The sequence below is a fragment of the Rattus norvegicus genome, chromosome 11 (assembly GCF_021556685.1).
Source record: "Rattus norvegicus strain SHRSP/BbbUtx chromosome 11, alternate assembly SHRSP_T2T, whole genome shotgun sequence".
Taxonomy (NCBI): Eukaryota; Metazoa; Chordata; class Mammalia; order Rodentia; family Muridae; genus Rattus; species Rattus norvegicus.
In genome coordinates, this window is record NC_141544.1 from 47,267,209 (window position 1) to 47,292,898 (window position 25,690).

Below are 25,690 nucleotides of genomic sequence, written 5' to 3' on the forward strand. Positions count from 1 at the left end.
CTCTCTCTCTCTCTCTCTGTGTGTGTGCAAGCATGTGAAGGTGTGAGGTTGACATTGGGTGTCTTCCTCTGTGGATCTCCACCTCAATTTCTGAGACAGCATCTCTCACTAAACACAGACCTTGCCAATTCAGCTAAGCTGCCTGGCGGATGAACCTCATAGATCTTCCTGCTTCTGCTCCTCAGTGGGATTCCAAGTGGACCACCACGTCCGTCTGGGGTTGGTGGGTGCAGGGGATGGAACCTCAGGTCCTTATGCTTGCACAGTAAGCCATCTCAATAAACCCCTTCTTGACCCCTTCATATGAAATCAGATAGTGTGCAGCTTTTGGTGAATGGGAGTTTTATGCACAATGTTCTGAGATCCACACAAGTTGTAGGTAGTGTGCATGGGTACTTCAGTCCTGGGTCTGGCTGAATAGCAGGCTTTTTTTTTTTTTTTTTTTTTTTGTTCTTTTTTTCGGAGCTGGGGACCAAACCCAGGGCCTTGCGCTTCCTAGGCAAGTGCTCTACCACTGAGCTAAATCCCCAACCCCAATAGCAGGCTTTTTATTCTGCTGATGAATATTTGGACTATTTTTCTAGATATCAAAAAGATTGCTGGAGTTTTGTAATCCTGTTATATCTAAACACAAGGTTACCCTGTCCAAGAGTAGCTAACGTTTAGCTACTCTGTGTGTGGCTTGTCCCTAGATTTTTGCCAAAGAAAAGCATCTGGCTTGCACACTGGCTGCATGTACGACGTGCATTCTCTTGGCTATACCAGATCCTAAGAGGAGCAAATGGCTTTTTACCTTCTTTAAATAAAATGACAGAACCACTCTTCTTTCTCTTTATTCCTGCTCTCCTGCCAACCCTTAACAAAGGTTGACCTTTGTTAAGTATAATCTGACCTTTGCCAAGCCTGTCGGTGGGAAATCTGTGTCAGTGACCTTTGCCTTGAACAAACTGTTTAAGAGGCAACAAGGAGACAGCTTGGGACTGTGCTAGTCAGCATTCTACCCCTGAAACAAAATACCTGTAATAACTTAAAAAAAGGCAAGGTGGGTAGGAGAGATGGCTTAGCAGTTAAGAGCACAGGCTGTTCTTCCAGAGGTCCTGAGTTCAAATCCCAGCAACCACATGGTGGTTCACCATCTGTAATGGGATCCAAAGCCCTCTTCTGGTGTGCCTGAAGACAGCGACAGTGTATTCATATAAATAAAATAAATAAACCTTTAAAAAACCGGAAAGGCTTGTTTTGCTTATAGTTTCAAAGTTTTATTTACTTATTTATTTGTCATGTGTGCTTGTAGCTGCATCCTTGTGTGTGCACATGCACGCGTGTGCAAATATGTGGGCAACCTCCACTGCTTTCTTCTTCACTGCTATCTGCCTCGAGTGTTTGAGTCAGGGTCTCACTTCCTGGAGCACACCAGTTAGGCTAGGCTGGCCAGCTAGTGAGGCCCTGGGAGGAGTCTGTGTCTCCCAGTTCAGGGATTTTGAGTGTACACTTTCCCTATGCTTTTGTTTTTAACATGTGTTCTGGAGCTTGGACACATCTCCGTGTGGCTGCATGGTACATTACCAACAACCAATATTAATCGAGTTACTACCATCTGCCAACCTGGTTAAGGCTGCTGTAGGCAGATAAGACAGGAACACTTTCCTTGGATGCTCTCCTCAGCTTCTAGCCACCTTGCTTTTGGAACAGTCTCCCAATTGCTATTGGGGCTACTGATTCGGTGAACTGATTCAGCCAGCCAGTGAACCCCAAGACTCTGCCTCCCCTCCTGGTCACAAACACGGTACTATGCTTGGCTTTCTTACATAGGTCCTGAGGATCAAACTCAGGCCCCCGTGCCCATGTGCTAATCCCTCTAATGACTTAGCTGTCTCTGCAGGCCCCTGGTTTCAGTCACCGGTGCTCGATCTCATTGCCTCTGGGGCTGAGATGAGGCAGAACAGCTACTGGAGAGAACTTGCTGGAACAAGCTGTTTTTACCTCATGGTGTCTGGGAATCAAAAGAAAAAGAGAGAGAGAGAGAGAGAGAGAGAGAGAGAGAGAGAGAGAGAGAGAGAGAGAGAGAGCAGCCAGATATGCCCTAGAAGGGTGTGTGCCCAGTGATCTGTGGTCCTACTTCCTTTAGGGTCAACCACCTGCTAGCAGCACCGAGGTCTGAGTTTCAAGCCTTCAAAACAGCTCAGTTCCAGAGCCCGGAGGTTAGCACTAGCTCTTACCCGTTTTCATTTTCTTTTATTTTTTATTTTTATTTTTTTTTTTTTATTTTAAGACAAGATTTATCTGTGCAGCGAAAGCTGATCTGGAACCTGCTCTAAAACGCTTAAGCTAGTTTTACGAACTGTAATCCTCCAACCTCAGCTTTTTACACGCTAGAATTATAGGTAATTTTTGTTTGATTTTTGTTTTCCTGTTGTTTTGCTTTTGTTACTGCTGTTTTTTTGTTTTTTGTTTGTTTGTTTGTTTTTGTTTGTTTGTTTTTTTTTCAGAGCTGGGGACCGAACCCAGGGCCTTGCGCTTGCTAGGCAAGTGCTCTACCACTGAGCTAAATCCCCAACCCATTAAGGCTGTTTTTAATCAACCCTTGATCTGGTGCTCACTTAGAGCACACCCTCTTCATTCAAATACATTCTATTTAATAGACAAAAAAAAAAGGAGCAATGTTCTGCATTCGTCAAAACAGTGCTGTTATTGCCTGAGGCCGACCGTGACGGTCCAGCTGTGGTGGACCACTGGCAACTTGTCTAGAAAAAAACCAGGGATTCAGCCGTGATACAGATGCGGGCCGTGAAGAGTCCGTTCCATTTGTGGTCTTGTTTGTCCCGCGGCAGGTATTGTCTGCGGCACATGCTCTATCAGCCCTTCTGTGGGAACTATCGCTTAGCTCAGAGGGAAAGCCAAGCCAGGAAAATGGTTGAGCCTACCGTATGAACAGCAGAGCTATAGATGCAGACATCCCTTTGGCGGGGTGGACTGGACAATCCGCTGAAGGTTGCAAACCTAGACGACGTGGTCAGAAGACAAAAATCATCACTAAGAGTTCTGTTAGTAGGGGTTGGGGATTTAGCCCAGTGGTGCAAGCGCAAGGCCCTGGGTTTGGTCCTCAGCTCCCCCCCCCCCAAAAAAAAAGAGTTCTGTTAGTTGTTCTTGGGTCCTTCCCATCTCCGATGCCCAGCCGCCTTCCTGCCCTGGGTTGCTCTCTGTGTGTCCCTGAGTGTCCTCAGTGACAATGGTGACACAGTTACATACAAGCTTTTCGGTGTTCACTCTGCCCTGGGTACTGGCTCGTACCTTTTGTTCATCTCATAATGCACATAGCGCTGTGGCTTCCCCTCGGACAGTCAAGGAACTGAAGTTCAAATTTGGGTATTTGAACTCTAATGAAAAACATCAGGGAGCCAGCATCTGAGCTCATGGGCTCTGTTTGTGGCACAGGAGAGGCAGCACTGCCCCGAGGTAGGCTGGGGAGTGGGGACCCTGCAGCCATGTAGCTGAGAAAGGACTGCAGATGAAGAAAACGGGAATGCCACCAGTGAAAAACATTTTCCCAAAGATGGGCCGAGTCACCACTCTGTGCTCTGCCGCTTTGTCAGGAATATGGTCAAAGAATGAGGTCCAACGAATGGACTCCGAGTAACTCTGAGGAAACGCCATGAAACCAAAGTCTCATGACTCTCGTTTCTTCAAAACCATAGATGTTCTTGGAATGTGCTCCTCCCAGGGTAGCGGACAGGGGTGAATTTACCTTAGGCTGTTCACTATACCCAGCTACTAGCATTTGTTTATATGCCTCTGTGGAAGGACGTGCTTTTGCCTCGTGTGGCTCATTCCTGTGATTGTATGCTTTACTCGGGCCACTCTTAACCCTCAGAGTACAAACTGTCTGATGCTCTGAATAAGTTGGCTAGTGCATGAGACTTTAGTATGCCTCATATTTACTCTCCATTCTCCCACGTCCAACTAGAGCAGTAGACCCATGACATCCCAACAGCAGTGGGAGCCAGAAAGCAGATACAAAGTGATTGTCCTGGGGCTAGAGAGATGGCTCAACGGTTAAGAGCACTGACTGCTCTTCCAGAGGTCCTGAGTTCAATTCCCAGCAACCACATGGTGGCTCACAACCATCTGGAATGGGAACCATGCCCTCTTCTGGTGTGTCTGAAGACGGCGACAGTGTACTCACAAAATAAATAAATAAATCTTAAAAACAAAAACCCTGCAATGCTCTGTACAAAAACTTCAGTCCTGACTAATTTTGAGCTAAGCCACCATAAATTTTCATTCTGTTGTACACGTTATAGACCAAGGTCTGTACTGAACTCCGCGCCGATGTGTGCAGCCATCTGTACACACGTGAGTCATAGGGGAGGTAAGGGGGAGGCCCTCCGGTGCATGACTTCCCTGAGAATGGGATGAGTCCATCAGGACACTTGGCAAGCCAGGGCTTGGTGTGGCATGCAGCACGTCTGAAAAGCCCGCCCCAGGACTTCCGCCAGAGATCACCCAACGCCCTTGCTCTGCCCAGCCCCTTTGCACACAGCAGGCAGCTGGCTTTCTCCCTGAAGAGCTGCCATTTCCTCCCTGACTTCTGGGAATGGCTCTATTCTACACTTAGGGCTGAAGAAGGAAGAAGTTTATGTCCTTAGTTGAAACTGCCTTCTGTCCTGGATCCGGATACAAAACGTGGAGCCTGAGATTGCCAACGTCTAACTGTCTTGACCTCCAGAATGATGCATATATATTCCCACAGATCAGCTGAAAATGGGCCTTGAAAAGAACCCCCCCTCTCTCGTGTGTGTGTGTGTGTGTGTGTGTGTGTGTGTGTGTGTGTGTGTGTGTGAATGAATGAAGGAGATGCAGCCTTGTTGGAGGAAGTGTGTTACTGTGGGGATGGGCTTTGAGACACTCCTCCTAGCTGCCTAGAAGTCCGTCTTTTGTTTGCTTTCGAAATAAGATATAGAACCCTCAGCTCCTCCTGCACCATGCCTGCCTGCACGCTGCCATGCTCCCACCTTGATGATAATGGACTGAACCTCAGAACCTGTAAACCAGCCCCAATTAAATGTTGTCCTTTATATGAGTCTCCTTGGTCATGGTGTCTGTTCACAGCAATGGGGACTCTAAGACAGCCCCCATACCATAGTAAATGCATGCACGAACACACACACATACTCAGACCATTGAAAAAACACAAACCTTGTCCATGCCAGACCTGAGATACAGCATATGATTAAGATAGGGGACCCCCCTCACCCCATAAGACTTCTATGTATCTGGAAGAGTAAACAAGGCCTCCAACGCCAATGGTTGAGGCCAGGCCCCAGCCCAGGCATTACCAGGCTATGATAAACAGAGTGGAAGGTGCATGTTCAAAACTTTCCACAACATTTTGACAGAGAGTTTCATGTTTGCAGAGTTCAGGAAAATAAAATAACTGGGTTCCTATTATTTATTTTTTTTTTAATTTTTTCTAGGAATTCATTATTCATTACTTTACATAAACACAGAGCAGCAAAATATCGCAAATTTTGAAAGACTCCAACAAGGCTCCCCACGCACACCCACCGGTGAGAAGAGATGGTCTGCACTACACCCGTAAGTGCGTGTGTGCCATGAGCGATGGACTGGAGAACAAGGGGAGTCGCAGTCGAGCCATGTATGGTGACCAGCATACCAAGCATGAGGCCCTCGCCACGGCAAAGGCCAGAAGAGCTTCACAGGTGAGTGGAGAGCCCTGTGCAAGTGCCCTGAGGCGAGGTGAATCTGCAGAATGAGATGGGTACCGAGCAGCTGCTGCAGGAGGACTGCAGGGAGGACAGACAGGGAGGCAGGTGGAGGTTGGCCAGGTGCTGATGCTGCGAGGCTGAGGGAGAGGAGCTGAAGGGATTATAAGCTGAGGGAGGAAAAGGAGTAGCTTTTGCTGAGAAGCTTCCCCTGTCGTACAACACACTGGAGCTGCACAGTGAGGGGAGAGGCTATGTAGACTAGGAGCTCAAGCATCAGGGGTGCAGGAGGAGCCACCTGGGATCCAGACACCCGGGATTCAGGATGTAGGTCAACCATGTCTCAGGGCCACGCCCCTGAATTTGATGCACCAAAGAAAGAAAGAAGAATCACAAAACATGAATGGGACCAACACAACAGAGATCTGATGGCTTCCTGCTTCCTTCCAGCCTCCCTACATGCAAGCAAAACCAGGTCTGCCCTGACCTTAGAAGAAATGAAAGAAAGGGAACCGCATTACATCTTAGCCAGCCAGAGCCCAAGGCCAGCCAGGTTTTGGGCTTCCAGGACACTTAACAAATGAGATAAAATGTTGTCAAGATGAAATTTCACTGGGGGAAAAAAAGGATTTTCTTAAAGGCACTGACTGTGTGGCTATGCAGAAAGAGCCGAAGATGAAAAGGGAGCTTTCTAATCTCCGCGGTAATAATTAAGAGGTTATCGGAAAGCTGCTTGCACTGGCTTTTTCTAGCAGTTGATTACCCGGCTGTGCACTAGGCAGTCATGAGAGCTCTTGGCAGTGATGCAGAACTGTGCATCTCCATGGTAACTCTCCCAAGGCACAGGAAGTCAGGATAGTTGAGGAGGTGTGGTCTCTGTTTTCTCTGTTTGAAAATGTGATGGAAGGGGTTGGGGATTTAGCTCAGTGGTAGAGTGCTTTCCTAGCAAGCGCAAGGCCTTGGGTTCGGTCCCCAGCTCCGAAAGAAAAAGAAAAAAAAAAAAAGAAAGAAAGAAAGAAAGAAAATGTGATGGAGGCAGTTTAACAGGGCACTGCAGAGGACTTGGCGGCATGTAAATGTCTATGGTCAGATCTCCGTGTGCCAGGCCAGTCAGAGCTGCTCACCGCCTTCACGAACTACAGGAAGCTGCTGTGAATCTCTCAGAAGAGACACAGACCCACTGGGGATTTGAACCAGATTCATAGACCTTTCCATTCTCATCAAAGAATTGCTTTGTGTAAAGAGAGTTGTAAAAAACGAGTTTGAGTTTGTGTGTAAGTTTGTTTCTGCCTCCTGGGTGTGCAGAAGCAGCTTTCACTAGAACTTTTCTCTGTTGTAGCCCTGGCTATCCTGAAACTTACTTTGTAGACAAGGCTGGAGACTGGAGTTAGAGATCCACCTTTTTGTTTGTTTGTTTGTTTTTTTGTTTTTGAGACAGAGTCATACTTTGTAAACCTTGTCTTGATGATCCTCCTGCTTCAACTTCCCAAGTGCTGAGACTACAGTACTTGGGAATTCAAAAACAACCACCACCAACAACAATCAAAACAAAAAAATGTTAATGGGGGTTGGGGATTTGGCTCAGTGGTAGAGCGCTTGCCTACGAAGTGCAAGGTCCTGGGTTCGATCCCCAGCCCCGGAAAAAAAAAAAAAGAAAAAAATGTTAATGGAACAAAACCTACAATTGAGGCTACCTTCCCAGCGCTTTCTCAGCAGGGGGTGGGAAGAATATTTGAAAGACATATTGGTTACCTTTCTAAAGGTCTTTGCTAAGGATAGAGTCAGAGCTAAGGACAGAGGTTTTAATATAAACGTATTTTATGATATTTATAAACATCTCAGTTTAGGTATATTAGTAAGGACTTTAGGGACTAAGTTACAATGTATCGATACAGAAGTCTGTAAAGTTACAATGTATCGATACAGAAGTCTGTAAAGTTACAATGTATCGATACAGAAGTCTGTAAAGTTACAATGTATCGATACAGAAGTCTGTAAAGTTACAATGTTTCGATACAGAGGACTGTAAAGTTACAATGTATCGATACAGAAGTCTGTAAAGTTACAATGTATCGATACAGAGGACTGTAAAGTTACAATGTATCGATACAGAGGTCTGTAAAGTTACAATGTATCGATACAGAGGCCTGTAAAGTTACAATGTATCGATACAGAAGTCTGTAAAGTTACAATGTATCGATACAGAAGACTGTAAAGTTACAATGTATCGATACAGAAGTCTGTAAAGTTACAATGTATCGATACAGAAGACTGTAGAGTTACAATGTATCGATACAGAAGTCTGTAAAGTTACAATGTATCAATACAGAAGACTGTAAAGTTACAATGTGTCGATACAGAAGTCTGTAAAGTTACAATGTATCGATACAGAAGACTGTAAAGTTACAATGTATCGATACAGAGGCCTGTAAAGTTACAATGTATCGATACAGAGGCCCTGTTCTATATTGTTAAATGATCACAGTGCACTGTCACATGACGTTGTAGTCATCATGTGGCATTTCACTTTGTTAACCATACATACAACTCAAAAGTGGCTATTTTAGGGTGATTTCAGTGTTTGTTATTTGTTATAACTTAAAGTATCGATTTGATATTCAGAAGTAAGTGATATTGACAGGTGACCATGCGATCCGATTAAAATCCAGTCCTATTCTATGTCCATGATTTATACATATGTTTAAAACTCTATAATTACAAAATAACCTTTGTCCAGATCTTACAGACTTCTAATCAAGTTTGTTTTATTTTCCACAGTCAGTCTGTCCACAGACCATCTTGACTGATTCTGCTGTTACCTGTCAATCATCATAGCTGCTCAGTCCATGTCATCATCGTGATTGCCCCAACACAGAAAGTCTGGTTTCTTCCATTGAGGTAACTCCCACTAATCCGGTGGTGACAAGATGCCTGATAAGGAAGAACTGAGGAGGTGAAGAGGAGGGCAAGTTTGGGGATTTCACTTCAAGGAAGCCATTCTCTTTGAAGGGCTGGATATTTGATCTGACTCCCTTACCTTCAGATCTTTAATCCTCAAACAGGTGTGCCAGGGAGGGGGTCTGGAAGCAGGGCTCTGTCCAGTTTGTTTTGGTGCCACTTATTAACTTCGGCTGACAGCAAGGCACATTTCTAGGAACCTAAATGCATGGAGGTAGACTGTCTCGTAGGCTCAAGCAGAGGACAGGTTCAGCTCGATTATTCCTCTGCATTCATTTAGATAAATGTTGGAGTGGGGAAAGAATCCAAAATAAAACAGATAAAAGTCACCTTTCAAACTCCTCACACACCTGTACCTGGTGTGTGGTCCTGCCCAATGTCCAGGATGGCTCGGGGAAGTTATTTCTTTTGTAAGATAAAATTTGAAAAGGCAAAGATATCATCAACTTAGATCACACACTGAATAACACTGGAGAATGGGCTGTCAGTCAGTCTTGACACACACTCTGTGTTTTGGCCAGGAAAGGTAGAGTTATTCTCAAGGTCAAACAAAGGTCACCACTGAGGAGTGATGGAAAAGCCAACCTCAGCGTCATTGCCTGGAAATTTTACTTATGAGGCAAATGGTGGGGCTGGTCTGTCTCTTGGGTCATGTCAGGTACTTTTCCCATAGCTGTACTAGGTCCACAGACAAGGGAAACGACAGATCGATCCCTCACACAACCTGCGCTAGGCTGACAGTTCTTTAATTTGGGTGCCTGCCATTTTTTTCTGATTGCCTTTTGTCCCTTAGCAGTTTATCTGTCCTTCACACACAGCAAATTTAATCTTCGGGTGTGGCGATGAGGTGAATCCTCCCCGAGTTGCCATCAGACTGGCTTCATAAACCTCAGTAAGGGGGAAATTGCTGATGTCAGCAAAACTTGAAAGTCAGTGGGACATTCTTTAGTAATTCTAGTGTATTACAGGGATTCTTCCAAAATAGGCCCTTCCATGATTCACTCCTTAAAATGTAGAAGTGGCTTCATCCCTCATTACAAGTGATTTATCAGAACTTCTGGATTTGGGGGAGGGGAGGATGATGGGAATTGAACCCAGGAGGAGAGAGGCAAAGCTGGACACAAGTTAAGCCATCTAAGGAGATGGGATTGAGGAGTACGGAATGGGGAACACAAAAAGCCAGGTTCGGTCTGCAGGTGTGGCATCGCACCGTCCTGCGTCACGCACTGATTTTGGACAGGCCATGTGTTTCTCTCCTCAGACCCTTTGCTAAGCCATTGCAAACAGGTATACAAGAGCAGCTGAAGTGTCGAGCTTCAGAGCTGAGGCAAGCAAATGGTGTCTGTCTGTCTGTCTGTCCCTGTAGCTATTATTTAGAGCCAGGGTCTAGCAGCTAACACTCTGGATGGGAGGCTCCACAGATACACTTCGCCTCTCTCCACTGGGCTACTGCTTCCATCACAGGCATTGCCCATGTTCTCCTGCATGTGGAGCCAGGCCTTGGAGCTGAGGTGACAGGTGAGACGGTGTCCCTGGCCTAGTGGAGCATGCATGCAACAAACATGAAATGACGGTGGTGAGAAATGTCCCCCAGAAGGCAAGGATGTGATCACAGGATGGGAGACAGGAGAAAGCCATCTTGGGGGAATCAAAGTCTGAAGGAAGAAATGGTGAGGGGAAGTGGGTGGAGGGTTGTTCTCGGCAGAAGAGACAGAAGGCTCAGCCCCCGAAGGTGAAGCAGGACATCTTATGATTCAAAGGAGGCCAGAGCATCAGGCCCTTCTTAAGAACCCTTTACCAGTTTTTTCTCTTTGCAGCATTTAGGCAAGAGCTGCAAACAGTAACAACCTGAGAACAATGAAGACAGCCACATATGTGAGGGACCCTGAGAATACACAGTCAACCACATATGTGAGGAACCCTGAGAACAACACAGACAACCACATCCATGAGGGACCCTGAGAACACACAACCAACCACATACGTGAGAGACCCTGAGAATAGCACAGACAACCACATTCATGAGGGACCCTGTGTTCTGTGCATAGCACATAACAGGCACAAAGTAGGGATGGATTTGGACAGTAGTCTTGCTGCTCCCTCCCCTCTCTCCTTTCCTCCTCACTTGCTTCCTCCCTATTTCCTTCCTTTCTTCTGTCTCCTTTTATCTTTCTATCTCTATTTCTTTTTCTTTTTTTTTCGGAGCTGGGGACCGAACCCAGGGCCTTGCGCTTGCTAGGCAAGCGCTCTACCACTGAGCTAAATCCCCAACCTATCTCTATTTCTTATACAACACCCCTGACCTATGTCAGTTGGTGCTTCCAGGAGTCAGGCATTCAGTGTTATGGCTCTGCTGTGGAGAATCTGCCATCTTCAACACACTGGCTTCATTCTTAGTCTAGAGGAAATAAATTTCTTCCTTCCTTCCTTCCTTCCTTTCTTTCTTTCTTTCTTTCTTTCTTCCTTTCTTTCTCTCTCTCTCTCTCTCTCTTTCTCTCTCTCTCTTTCTTTCTTTCTTTCTTTCTTTCTCTCTTTCTTCACTATGTAGTTCTGGCTGGCCTGGAACTTGCAATGTAGACTAGGTTGGCCTAATTTTATTTATTTATTTTTGCATGGAGGATTGAACCCAGGGCCTTATGATTAGTGGATGAACACTGCACCACTGAGGTATATCGCCAGCCTTTTTTTTTTTTTTTAAAGATGAATTGTAAATTGTGCTCCAATATTTAGTAAAACATTAATATTTTAGTAAAATGAAACAGCCCTCAAAAACATCAGACTTTAATTTCTGGGGTTTATAAGTGCTGCTGTCTGAGTTTCTTTTCCTGCCACTGTTATTAAATACAAAAGCAGCTTACAGGGGGAAATGATTAGTTTTAGCCACAGTTCAATGTGGGCAGGTGAAGGTGGCTGGAGCTGGGGGCAGCTTTGCCTTGTTGCACTCATAATCAGAGAGCAATGAATGCTGACACTGCTCAGCACCCTTCTCCTTAGAGAGCCCAGGCCTCTTGCCAGGGAATGGCGCTGCCCACAGTGGACAAGTCAACAGTAATGCACCCAAGATAATCAATGAGATATGTCCCGAGGCTCATCTCCCCAAGATAATCAATCTTCCAGGTGATTCTAGATTTTATCAGGGTGACAATGAATACTAACCATCCCAGTTACCATATAAAAACAAAAACAAGGTGCTTTAAGGATGTGATTGAGTATTACCATGAAGATATCAGCCTGGATTATAGAAAAGCCCTAACTCTATTCATAAGTGTCTCTGGGAGGAGAAAGGTCAGGGACTTTTGATTCATGCTGCCAGGAAGAGAACCATGGGGCCCCCGAGGCAGCCATAGAAAGACAGCCACCAGAAGGAATGCATGGTTTTCCTAACGCCTCCGTAGGGTGCCAACCTTAATGGCAGCCTTGGTCTTTAAGGAACCTCTCTTGCACCCTTGGCTTCTGGAATGTGAGAGAAGAAACTCCTACTGCTGAGAGCAACTGATTACCTGAGATGATCTGTTAGTCATCTGCTGCTGCCATAGGGAGCTGAGACAGACAGGTGAGGGTTGGTGAGGATGAGGTCCAGGGCGGTCTCCATGAGGACAAACATGGCTACCATGGCAAGCATTCTGACTTATGAGCCAACTGAGGTGTCTTATTTAGGGTTTCTATTGCTGTGGATGAAGCAGCATGATCAAAAAGCAAGTTGGAGGAAAGGTTTATTTGATTTATACTTCCAGGTCATAGTTCATCACTGGAGGAAGTCAGGACAGGAACTCAAGCAGCACAGGAACCTAGAGTCTGGAGCTGATGCAGAGGCCATGGAGGGGTGCTGTTTACTGGGTTGCTTCCCCTGGCTTGCTCAGCCTGCTTTCTTATAGAATCCAGGACCACCAGCCCAGGGATGGCCCCTTACAACTGGATCTCATGGAGGTTCCTTCCTCTCTGATGGCTGTGGCTTGTGTCAGTTGACACCTGAGAGCAGCCAGTACATGAGGGGAAGAAGGGTTTTCAGCGTCTCATGTGTTTCTTTTTTCCCAAAAGACTGTATGAAGAATGCTGTTTTGTAGACTGAAACTTAGAGGCAGAATAACCTCCAAAAGGTCAGATTGTTGGGAAGCAGGGCACTGGCTGTTTAATTTGGGCCTGAGAAAGCCAGACTCACTCTTCCCATTGCTCCTTGAAATTCAGCCATTTTAGTGCACATTTATTTTCTAGCTGAAATAAGCACTCGGCACCATATTACTATTCAAATTTACAAATTAAAACGTGTATCACTTCTTTATTTCCTGTATTATCACAAGCAGGACATATGGTGTTTGTTGAGCCATGTCCTGACATTTTGCTAATTTTTTTTCTGCTATAGATCGACCAAAGAATAAGGACGCTATCTTTCTGCTCCATTCCTGGAATCACAGTCCCAGGCTCGAGGTTTCTTCTGCAGAGGACAGCTTTCGTGCAAGCTGGCGTGCCTATTGGGCATTTGCGAGTGGTGTCTGGAAGGGGCTGGGGTGGAGACCCCTCAGGAAACAACCTCTTGAGCAGGTGGAAGGCGGTCTGGAGCCCATCCCCACCCAGGCTTTTGGTTCTGAAGGCCCCACTCACTCTCAGCGTGTGGTCTCCAGCCCACCTCTTGCCTCCAGGGTGCTGTTGAGGACTCTAAGGTCTTCCAGACTTAATAGGCCTGGGAACATTCACTTGAAAGTCTTCCTACATAGCTAGTTCTTGATCACTTCAAAACAGAGAACAGAATTCTAAGGGCTTCCTGGAAGTTTGCGGGCTTCGTGTGTGGAATCATGAGGAGAACCGTGTTAGCGTAGCTTCGTCTGTAATTAGAAAAATCCAAAGAACAGTGGCTGAAGCAGCAGAGCAGCCATTTCTGTGCTATCCACATTGCTGGCAGCCTTTGGGCTTTGCCCTTTCTTCTCTCTGTCCTTGCATGGCTTCTTTTCCTAATGACGAGGAGGCATCTAGATTCCACCATTAAATCCACATGCCAGCGAGCAGAAACAAGAGGGCTCACACAGGGCACACTCTATCTTCATTTTGAAACAGGCTCGTCTGCAGTCCGGGCTGAACTGGCACTCCTTTTGTAGCCCACATAGCCTCAGACTTATAACAGTTGTGCCTCAGCCTCTGCTGGGATACAGGCACGAGCCGATGTGCCCAGGCACTTCGAAGCAGTCCCGTGTACTATTTCTCTCGCCTTCACATGCCCAGAGGAAACGGAGGTCCCTCCTGCAAGGGACGTGGCCCCTAGCTTGGGCTGCGGTGTACCAAACTTAAAAGAGGAACTTATGTCAAAGGGAGGTGGAGAACATTATGGAGATGCCAGAGGCCTCTAGACCCCAGCAGCAATCCTGGGTCCTGAGACTGGGTGGAGTGACGGAGCCTGAGAGAGTGGGTGTGAAGTGTCCATGTGGGAGACTTGACTAAGGGTGGTCTGCTGGCCACCTACAGGCAGTGAGCACTGAGCCTGTGCCCTTAGAGAAAAGTGCAGAGGTGGACAACTGGGCCCTATGAGTGTGGGAAAGGCAGAGAGGCAGGGAGAGCAAACACCATGCACTAAAAATATGCACTGTCTTATGGTCTCAGATAGAGCAAGCACCCATGAGCCGGGGGAGGGTGGGTCGGGGGAGGTCCCACAACAAATGATTCCGAATCTTTGCCATGAAGGGACAATAGGGAACCATAATAAAGTGAGAAGGGGGGTCGTGACCAGAATACAGTGACACTACATCTATCTCGCATCTTAGGACCGGGGTATACTTGTAAAACCCCTGTTGGGATGTGGGTACGTTGCCTAGAACCTTCGGAAGCTCAGTCTTGTGACAAATAGTAGCCACTGATCCTGTGATCCTTCCAGTGATCTGCACAGTTGTTGCTCTGTCAGCTGTTCTCCTCCAGTTTCCTCGGCGCGCATGGCTGGCCCACACCCTCAGCTTCATGTCTAGGTTGAAGGAAGAAGGACTGATTTTAGCTTGAACTTTACAAATCTTTTGGAACTCCGGGGTATCCGTTGCAAGGTGGACCCTGGAATTCCCTCGCTGGCAGGTGTTCATGTCCTTCACGTGATGCTGAGTGACTGAGTCTCTTTAAGGATGGGCCAACTCTTGGAACATTGACAGAACAGCTAGAAGGGAGACCAATGTCACAGGGAGAGGAAGGGCCTCCTAGGACAGCTGAAACAGTTGATGTGGGCTGACTCATAGCTATGGTAGGCCCATGTAAACAAGATTCCTGACACAGGTGGACGGCTTTGTCAAAAGTGACAACTTTGGTTGACTATGACACGGTTAACGTGGCATCTGAATAAGGCTTTGTAAAGCTTTGGCTAGTGCCTTCCGGCTCTGATCAAGAGGTCACCTGTTACTGTGGCTCATAAAGCAAAGTTTGTGAATGCTACATTTGCCGATTCAAGACAAGCATGGACTGACTTGATGGTAGCTTCCCTCTTATCATATACATTATATATATTATATTATACATAAATATTGGTCTATGTGTATACTTGCTCCTGCAAGGCCACTGCTCTGAATCCCTGACTCTCCTGGTCCTCAAATGTATTTCCATACATTGTCGGTGCTCACAACTTTGTGTGCTATTAAGGCATTGAGGTCCTTGGTCATGGGCCACATAGATAATGTGGACACATCTGCTCTTCTCATCCATGGGCATCAGATTCGGTAACTGTCTCAAAACGATTCTTAAAAACACAGCAGGGGTTGGGGATTTAGCTCAGTGGTAGAGCGCTTGCCTAAGAAGCGCAAGGCCCTGGGTTCGGTCCCCAGCTCCGAAAAAAAGAACCAAAAAAAAAAAAAAAAAAAAAAAAGAAAACCAAAAAACAAAACAAAAAAAAAACCACAGCAAAATAAACTTCTGTCATGTCAAGCCACTGAAATTCTGCTGTCTTACAGCTAGGCAATCTTACATCTAGACTTTTAATCTCAATCTTTCTACAACTTTTAACCATTAGAGTAAAATGCTTAAAATTGACATTTTTTTGTTTGGAGTAGTTTATGTTATTTAAGCAGACTGCAAAATGCTGAGGTTTTTTTTTTTTTTTTAAACCTGTCCCTCTCACTCTTATTAAACCCAGGCTGATCTCAAACTATGTAGCTTAACATGACCTTGACCTTGGGATCTTTCTGCCTCTACCTACCATGTCTGGCTTTCAAATACTTTTCTTGAATTCTGCCACGCAGCAGGGATATACATCCTACATCTCAGCCGCAGTTGACGCACAATCTTCACAAACAAAGCATCAAAGCTGAAGGTCCGGCTTCTGACAGAGTGTGTAGGCGGCTATTGGAAATTGGAGTGGGTAGCAAAGGGAGAGAAGCAGCAGGAAGAGAAGCCAGCACAGGCCTGGTGAGCACTGGTGCCATGGCAACAGTGGCTCAGTTCCCCATGGCAACGGTGACTCAGTCCCACAGACTTTCAGAGAAGTTGCTGGAACACAACAGAATTGTGTCCTAGGGGATTAGGGGGAGAGGGTGTTTATCTACCCCTATCTACCTATTTGGGGCTCTAGGTAAATCTGTAGAGGCTAACCCATTCCTTCTAGGGTGAGCAACAAGTGGCTCCTGTATGGATCTGTTTTAAGGCTTGCACAGAGCTGTTTGGGGCATTGGTACCTGGGGTATGAGGGTGAAACAGTGTGAAGGGGCCAGGAGGGGTGCTGCACTAGAATATATGGTCTAACAGACACACTGCATGCCGATAGATTGTGTTCTACTCCAGTCCCATCCCTTCTCCCAACATCAGAGGTTCTCGAGATCTGTGCTCTAGAGAGTATATCACAGGGGGTCTAGGACACCAGACTTATTCTCAAAATAATAGTAAGATATTACTAATTCATGCTCAATCTCTGAGTGTGTAATGTTTTCCAGAAGCTTCTCAAGGTGTGTTAATGTACAGACTAACTGAAGGGGCAGGCACAAGATCCAGTTTCTTCTATAATCCAGGCATTAAAGAGATTTGCAAAATTTGAAGACGATTCTATTTGAGCCACAAATTTTGTGCTTGAAAATATGGTATTTTTCATAAGAGTAATTTGTCTTAAATTTCATTGCCTTTGAATAGGCCTATTATGTCAATGTTTTGGGTTAAATTGTTTAACACAATTTTTGTGTGTTTGTGCCCATATATGTATGTGCTGCATGCGTTTGTGCATATATATACACATTATATATATATATATACATATAATATGCGCATATGAGTGTGTGGGTATGCAAGAGGTCAGACACTTACGTGGTAAAAAGGTGATGATTGGCAAAATTAACTTTACAACCAAGAAGAGTTTGGCTTATTATTGGTGTGTGCATGAGTACCCAGGCCACTGCACGTGTGTAAAAGTCAGAAGACAACTTGAGGGAGTTCTCTCTTGGGGATCAGACTCGGGTTGGTAGGTTTGCTGGCAATTATCCTCACCCACCAAACTATCTCACTGCCTCATGACCATTATTCATAAAAATAATATGTAAATCACACAAGCTTTTTAGAAGCTCCCCCTTTGTACGAAATATTTGAAGGTCCTGAGAATATTTAAGGTGAAGAAGAGAAGGTTCACTAAGTTTATTGTAACCCTTAAAAGAAATATAGCCCATAACATGAAAACCCCTGGTCGTGGACAATCCCTTAGGTATAAGGACAATGCCTTTGAGAGACAGATTGAAAAACTGGTTTTGAGACTAATGTGCAGGGGAGCCCTAGATTTTACTCCAAACCTTGCAGGCCTATCACTGTCCTTGAAAGGACAAGGGAACACTGGGTATTGAGTGGCAGCTCTGACTAGTTCCTGCTCTTTTGTAGGCAGTAGGCACAGTCTTGCTGATCCACCAGCTGAGCTAAGGATAAGCAGACAAGATGATCATTTTCAACTCTGGCTGCATGAGAAGGCTTGGGAGACATTTGTTCTTGGCTGCTTTATGTTAGGTTGGGGAGGTGGCTTAGTGGGTCAAGTATATTCTATAGAGGCCTGAGGACCTGAATTCAGATCTCTAGCTCCCATATAAAAGTAATGATGGGGTAAGAGGCAGACAGGTAGAGTCCTGGAAGTTTGTGGTCAACTAGCCTGGGGTAAGTGGTGAAGGGAGGCCAATGAGAAACCTTGTTTCAAACAAAGGGTGCCTAAAGAGAGACAACGTAAGTTGTCCTCTGACTTCTATATACACTGTGCATGTCTGCATTCACACACACATGAACACACGCATGTGTGCACATATAGATCTATTCAAGGTTGATTATAGTATAATGTTATTTTATTTATTGTCAACTAAAAACTCAATTGAAAATATTTACAATATCAATTGAACTCAATCTAAGGAATCAATTTTCATGTTTTTACATGTCTATATTGGTTATTAAAAGGACAGTCGATATCACTATGCTCAAAATCATTCAGCCCACAACTGCAAATGGTTGGTTTTAGGATGTTTATTCACAGCTCAGTTTTAGGTGTTGAGTTCTTTGGCGTCTAGGAAGAACATTCTGTTGACTTCACTAATGGGAATGTCTCTTAATGCTGGGATGGCGTCCTCTTGGTAGCTTTTCCTCTGTTGGTTTTTAGCATAGTTATCTGCAAGAAAGGAAAAGAAGCTCCACTGACCCAAGCAATTGTCTCTGTAATTTCTGTGGTTCGTTGAGACCTATGACACTGCTCAGCAGGCTGACGTACAGAGGACGGCAAGCCACGAGGTATCATTAGCTCTATCTCTCATGCTGTAAGGACGTCCCTAACGAACTAAGGCTTAGTTACATGGAGACAGTTCACCTCGGAGGGGAGGGATGTCAGTAGGAGCAGGAGGTGGCAGATCACATGTGCTCACCATGTGTACATTAGGAGTCGGACAGGGATAAATGTTCATATTCAGTTTATTTTTTCCTTTTCATTCAGACCTCGACCCATGGAATGGTACACTCCACATTTAAGGTATCTTCCCACCTCGATAAACCAAATCTAGATAAGCCTCCTAGAGTGCTCGGTATTTGTTTCCATGGTGACTCTAAATCCCTATGAGCTGCTGATCGAGATTAATCATCGTGCCATGTTTAACGTAGCAGATGTTTTCTCACAATGTGTTTCTGAGGCCCACTCCCTATGCCTCACAATTTTATTTCATGTAAACTTACCTGTGATCGTATGGATGGAGTCAAGTGGAGAGGTACTCATCATGTTGATTCCAAATAAGAGCACGTAACCAATTACAACCGTGATCAAGAGATAGACAGGCAACGCAACCGCCCAGTACCTGCACAAGAGAATTCATACATGCTAACAAACTTGTCAAGGAGTCCTAATTCCCAAAACACACGCTAATAATCTGTATTATTATTAAAGTAGCTGACGCATGTAATGGATAGCCCGTACAAGGGGGTCAATGGACAGCTGCAGACAGGTGTCTCAGCCATGCTATCCCAGCCGTAGAGTTTTATTCTGTCCACACGAGTTCTTTCAATATCTGAGCTGTTTCTTCTGGCATTTATATCCCCACATCCATATAACATGCCTACATCAAGATTTTCATCGGCCTCAGACATTTTCTCCAGATGTCCTAATATGAAAGTGAGGTATTTACTTCTTCCTCATACTTTCTGCATATGCTGACCTTTTATTATGTCAGCAGTTAAAAACAACTGATCATGTCAGCAATATTTGCAACTGGGAACCTTAGTGTATTATGTTTTCTTTCTTTCTTTTTTTTTTTTTAATTCTTTTTTTTGGAGCTGGGGACTGAACCCAGGGCCTTGCGCTTGCTAGGCAAGTGCTCTACCACTGAGCTAAATCCCCAACCCCATATTATGTTTTCTTATGTTTTGTCTGAGACTATACGTTTCTGTCTACTGCTTCTCCCAGAATCTATCAATGCTCCAGAATCAAATTCGTATATGCCTCTCAGCTTCCCTCTCAATGCAGTGAAGCTCACTAAGTGTTCTATCTTGCCAGGTTTTGTTAAATCACTTCCTCCCAACCCTTTTTCCCTGCTAGGCCTTCTAATAGTTTTTTGCACCATTATACATTCCTCTGTTTTCCATCTCTGCTTTCTGTTTCACTGTTTCAGCCATCAACTTTCTAGATGAGATTTTAATAACCGTGCTTATAACTTTTCAGTGGTTGGACAGCATACCATTCAGGATTCTTTTCTCATCTCAGATTGAACTTTTCCCTTCTGCAGATAGATTTATCTCCACTCCTTTTAGTATCTTCTTCTCTTTTGTATTTAGGGACAGACTTTTCTTTTAGTGCCTGGTCTTTATGATGGCGTATTTATATTTAAGATCCAAGGGATAAGTTGACAGGAAGCAAGGTATGTACAAGGGCAGAGACGGCAGAAAGGTGGATTGTAGATGCTGCCTTTTACCCTGGTCAGCATCCTCAGAAAGGCATTTCCCACCTTTCTCTGGGAAGGGGTGAAGCCTGGGAAGGGAAGAAGCTAGGGGAGGGAGCCTTACTCAGCTATGCAGATAATGGTTTATTATCAGTTTTTACAGTTAGCCCTTGTAACTTCCAGACTACAGACTCTGCCCAACACTTTCCACAGGATGGAACTATCTTCTAAGGGGAAGGCAAGGTCAATCTCCAGGTTTAAAATATGGAAGGAGAGTCAGCAGGTCTAATGCATTTTAAAGACACTTCCTGTCCAATGCAAAATTATCATTACCAAGAGATGCTGCTGCTTCCGAGGTCTGGGTCATTTTTGGAATTCCAGGACATAAATGTTCTTGCTGGGTTCCCCCATCTACCACATGTAAATACCAGAATCTTCTATCTCAAAGTGCTAAAATTTTGTTAATATCTTATCTGCTTTCCTATGTGTGTGCTTATACCTTTAAAAGATTTTTCAATAATGGTATAATTTTAGTATGACTTTAGGAGGAAACAGAGATAAACGTTTACCCCACCACCTTCAGTTAGTGATATATTAATAACCTTTAGACCTGTCAATTGCTGTTGGGGTATGGCTCACCAGTTAAAGTCCTTGCCACCCAAGTGTGAGGACCTGAGTCTGGATTCTCAGACCCAGGTATGAGCTGGGCTTTTGTGGCAGACCAGCTGTAAGTCTAGCACAGGGAATTCTGGAGCAAGCTGGCTAGTCTAGAACTAGCTGTAGATAGAACTCTGGGTTCAATTTTGAGACCTTGCCTCCACACATAAGGTGGAGAGTATCAAGAAAGACTCCTGACATCAACATTGAGGCACTACATGCACATGCAAATATGTTTACCTGCACATAATGTGGCCACACACATGTGAACACCCCTATTACCCTCCCACTCCCCAGCACAAAAATAAGAGTAATGTTCAACTTCAACACAGATACTCATGGATTTTAAAGGAGTAATGATCTGAGGCTTGGGTTTTAGAGAAGAGTATTGCCCCTCAAAACAGTTACCAGTTTTACCCCCACTGAACAAATATTCAACTTACTTTTGAGGCCAGTAAGTTAAGCCTAAGGAGTTTAGCCAAGATTCGGGAACGAAAGCCCACACAAGATAGAGTACTGCAGGGTAGAGAGGGCAAGGGAAGAGAGAAGACATGTCAGAGCGGCACGGTCCAGTCTGTAAGGTTCATAAACGACAAGAACACTCCCCAAAGCTTCGCACTCTCAGAATCCAGGATCTCTAGTGGCTGCCTTATTTGTACCTTTCTTGTAATACCTACCATAATTACTCTATTAAAAGTTTTTAGTGTCTTGGTTTTCACACTGCACTTTAAAAAGCCTATGGATACCACCCAGAGGTCCCAGGGACTAAACCACCATTCAAAGAGTACACATGGAGGGACCCATGGCTCCAGCTGCATATGTAGCAGAGGATGGCCTTGTTAGGCACCAATGGGAAGAGAGGCCCTTAGTCCTGTGGAGACTTGATGCCCCAGCGAAGGGGGATGCTAGAGTGGTGAGGCAGGAGTGGGTAAGCACCCTCATAGCGGTAAAGGGGAGGGGGGACAGGGGGAATGGAATGGGGGGATTGTGGAGGGGTAATCAGGGAGATATCATTTTAAAGGTAAATGAATAAAATGACTAATAAAAAAGTCTGTGACATATTATTTCTTAGCAACTTCTTTTCACAGCACCTAACAGTTTGCTTCTGCATTCTACATGTTCACTATTTCTCCACAGAGAAGATATAATTGCATTTAGTGGCTTAAAGGGGAACTTGTCCTCTCTGGTTTTGACTGTCTATACACAATCTTCTTTCTGTCAACACCCTGTCATTGTGGGCTCCTTTCCTGCTGTCTCCGTGCAGTAACAATAGGTCCTGAATGTCTCTACATGCACTAACTCGTTTAATCTTCAAAACAGTCCTGAAGCACACACGTCTGTTTTATACATGAGAAAGGACTCATTTGTACAAGGGAAGTGAAGACAGGTTTCAAGCTACATCAACGGTGATGGTTTTTTTTCCGTTAAGAATGAAGTGTTACAGCTTTGTAGGTCAAGACTGGGATACAGTCACTCCTGAAGAGAGGGTTTGTGCTTTCCCGAATGCTTCTGGTGCTGAACAACGATGGGAAAAGAGATCTTTCCCCTACTCTGTTGTAAGTGGTACTAAGAGACAGCACACAGCACATGGGGAGGGCTCTTCCTGCTCCTTAACCTCCCTCCCCACCGTTTTGCTTCCTGGATTTGTTTTCCTTACCTGTATTCTCCAACTATGTGGAAAGCTCAATGAAAGCAGACGACGAGGCTTGGCTTGCTTTGCCTTTCCCTGGCCTGTAACACTGCCTGGTACATGGTAAGTGCTCAATAAAGTCTTCCATTAGTTTTTGGTTGTATCTAACATGTTTGTAGTCTCTAATCCTTAAATCCTCTTTGCGTAGGAATTTACAGAAATAAACGGCAGCTAATACCTACTCAGCAGCCTCTTTTCATAAATCACCCGAGTTAATACACGAGTCAGAGAAGGTCCTTAGTACAGCGAAGCCTGCAGTGCACCTGTTCTAATTCCAGTCCCGTTGCTTCTTGGCTTTGATCAAGTCACTGAAATCCAGTATTCCCATCTTTACACTGAGGAAGCAAGGCAGCACCTACTTCACAGGCTCACTTCATGCAAAACAAAAAGCTCTCAGACCAAACAATAATTGCACGAGAGCCCATAACTGAACCCAGTTGTGGCTACTTCATTCCACCGATTCCACTACACTACGGTTAAGCTAGGGTTTTGTACTTAGGAGTTGGGAACGACACTTCCACATATACATTCTGATTTCTATCTAGTCCCAGAAGGTTGGATTGTGGGCATTCAGTTTTCTACCACTTGATTGCCTCATATCTTCCAAACTTTTTGAGGGACCTTTTGTTTTGTTTTGTTTTGAAGCCTCAGTGGCCTCATCTATAAAATGGAACATTATGGTGATCAATGTTAAGGGTATGCTGTTACACCTGACCTCTCTGGTCCATTCTCTTCACTCTTCAGCTCCAGCTTTGCTTCCTTGGAGCTATAAACGCCTCACTTTTTTTTTTTTTTTTTTTGAAAAACCTTCACTGGTCTTCATTCAGGGACTCTCCTCATGGTCCTTCCTGACTTATTCTGATATAATTACCAGGGAGTGCCCTGGAAGAAGCTAACCATAGTCTCTAAACCTTCCAAGGCTCTCCCAGGGCACTCAACATGCTCTCTGAACTGTGGGTTTACTATTCTTCTCCACAGGACGATGACCTCAAGGGTTGGGACCAGGTTTTATTCACATTAGCATCAAGCCTGGTGCTAAATATTGGGTGATTTAACCTGATACTGGATATATCAACTGAGCAAACAAACGGTACCCTTCAGGACTCCTTAAAAGTAGAAAGAATCAACAGGTCACATGTGTACGTTCTATGGACAAATGCATTATTTCCCGGTCCTCGAATACTAAAGGTCCACTAAAGGCCCTAGCCATCCATCATTCCAGTACTTACTGAAGCCAAACTGAGAGCTTAGGAAAAGAACAAAGCCATAAATCGCTCTTTCTGGCAATGGCGACGGTGAATTTTCCACCATCTTCCCTGTGGCTTTAGACAATCTGTGGAGAAGGAACACAGTCGTCGTCAGACATCCCTCCTCCCCCCCATCTCCCTTCACCATTGGTCTGTTACATAATCTCATCACTTGCTGCGGACATAGCCACTGCGGATGCTCACACGCGCCCGCCCCAAACAAGGGCCCCTTCGCGTGCGCGCGCCCCTGCAGATGGGGAGGCGGGAGCGCGCGCTGCGGGGAAAAAGCGCACCTCGGACCCTCTGAGACGAGGAAGGGGCCCCAGGCCGGACCAAGGTCCCGAGTCCTGCCCGCTCACGAAGGGCTCTCTCCCTGCCTACGTGACGTTCAAAGAAAACGAAAGCCCTGGACCTAGAGTCCTTCAAGCACCAACGCCCACCCGTCCCCACCCTCAGCCCCTCGGCGCTCAGCCCATTGCGCAGGCGCGGCCCAGACACCCGCATTGGGGGCGGAAAGAAAAAAATAAAAAAACCTGAGGAAAAGCAGGGGCTGCCAGGCGCCCCCGCCGCTTGGCGCAGGCGCACGGCGTCCGCAGAGCGGGGGCTACCGCGGTCTCACCACCCACCCAGCCGAGCTGAGGGGGGGCGGCGCGGCGACTGCGCATGCGCGCCTCCAAGCCACGTGACCCGCCCGCCTCAGGAGCGGCTCAGCGCTCGCTCTGCGGGTCTGGTTGACGTGGAGGGCCGGAGGCGTCGGCAGCCCGCGTCCGAGGCTCGCGGGCTGCGGGCCCGGGTGAGTGCAGACCCTGCGCGCGGCGGGGCTCCCGGAAGCGTCTGCGCATCCCGCCGCAGCCGAGATGCCTGGGCATCGGGGCGCTCCACACCTCCCTCCGTGGGTGTGTGGTGAGTGTGGGTGTGCGCGTCGCCGCGGGTCTCGCCGAGCGCCCGCGCGCCGAGGGGGTGTGGCCGCCCTTGCCCCAGTGGGTGTGTTCCCTTTGTCCGGTGTTCCTCGTGCGTCCGTAACGGTAGGAGGGGGCTTTTGGTGCGCATCGCCTGGCGCGCGGGTGACATCCCCAGCCGTGTGTCGGCTGCCTCATCCGGAGCGCTCGGAGACGCTCCTCGGGGTCTGCGGCTCGCCCGCATTGTTCCTATGCTCGCCCTTCCCTGCGGTGGTCGCCCTTCCCTGCGACGGCGAGGGCGTCCCCATCCTCTGAGGGTGGTTTTCCTCCCATCACCTTTGTCACTCCCTTCCCTGTAGTGTGCGCGCCTCCGCCTCAGCGCGCGCGCCCGCCGCTGCGGCTGTCTGCAGCGGCGGGCGCGCGCGCGCGTCTTCGCGGGTCCCCGAAGGTGCGCCGCGCGGGGGGCCTGCGGCATGCGCGGGGTTGTGCGAGCGAGCGCGCGCGTAAGGCCCCTGCTCTGTGTGTGTGCACGCCTCCCCCTCCTCGCGTTCCTGGGAGGACCCGGGAGGGACGCCGAGCTGGCCCCCACCCACCTGCAGCCTTGTCCTACGCCTGCGCAGGGGCTGCTGCTCAGCAGTGCTGGCGACGTCATTAAGGCCTGGGCGGCCATCCCATAGTGGGGAGGGGGCAGGCGTGGGGGGCGCAAAGGACCAAAATGAAGCCGAGGGTGTGCTGGTACCCCTGCACGGTGCCTTTTCCAGAAGCTTGTAGTTTCCAGACATCCTTCAGTTTGTAGATTATTTCCACAGTATGTGCTTATGCCTGTCACCAGGCGATGGCTAACACTGGTTATTGCAGGGTGTTTTATAGCAGCCATAAACAACTCTGGATTCCGGCGGGGGATGAGGATGGTTCAGGGAAACGGTTGAAATCATACAGGTTTTACTGCTCTCTCTGGGGCAGTTTCTCACAACCACAGCTCTAGTTAGAACACTTATATCAAGAATTTTGTATTTTACTTTAAGGAAAATGGGTTCGTTATATGGGAAGACGTCCCTAGGGATTCAGTTGTCACTACTGTGCTTGTCAAGGGTTTGTGCTTTGCGCTCAAGGGCTGCGGATTCTCCTTCTCTCTTGCTCAGTTTCCTTATTGTTGCCTAATTTTCCCTTTTTCTCTTTCAATTTCTGG

The 25,690-nt window shown here is 46.4% G+C and overlaps 2 protein-coding genes across 50 annotated transcripts in view; one reads left to right on the top strand and one right to left on the bottom strand.

The window, feature by feature from the left end:
* Nucleotides 1-18,101: 18,101 nt before the first annotated feature.
* Nucleotides 18,102-24,517, bottom strand: Pigp (phosphatidylinositol glycan anchor biosynthesis, class P). Of its 4 annotated transcripts, none has more exons than XM_087575900.1 (5): nucleotides 24,276-24,517; nucleotides 23,585-23,689; nucleotides 21,109-21,181; nucleotides 18,813-18,931; nucleotides 18,102-18,258 (listed from the first exon to the last, which is right to left on the bottom strand). In XM_087575900.1, exons 2-5 carry the CDS (start codon nucleotides 23,664-23,666, stop codon nucleotides 18,134-18,136), a joined length of 399 nt encoding a protein of 132 aa, XP_087432026.1. In that variant the 5' UTR covers nucleotides 23,667-23,689; nucleotides 24,276-24,517; the 3' UTR covers nucleotides 18,102-18,133.
* Ttc3 (tetratricopeptide repeat domain 3) overlaps nucleotides 24,285-25,690 on the top strand; it is a 99,685-nt gene continuing 98,279 nt past the window's right edge. For 23 of the 46 annotated variants that reach the window (XM_087576518.1, XM_087576519.1, XM_087576520.1 and 20 more), the window contains exon 1: nucleotides 24,285-24,395. Coding sequence is in view for 2 of the 46 variants with exons in the window: in XM_087576517.1 (XP_087432643.1) it covers nucleotides 24,460-24,505 (46 nt within the window). In the remaining 44 variants the exon portion in view is untranslated. 46 annotated transcript variants of the gene reach the window in all.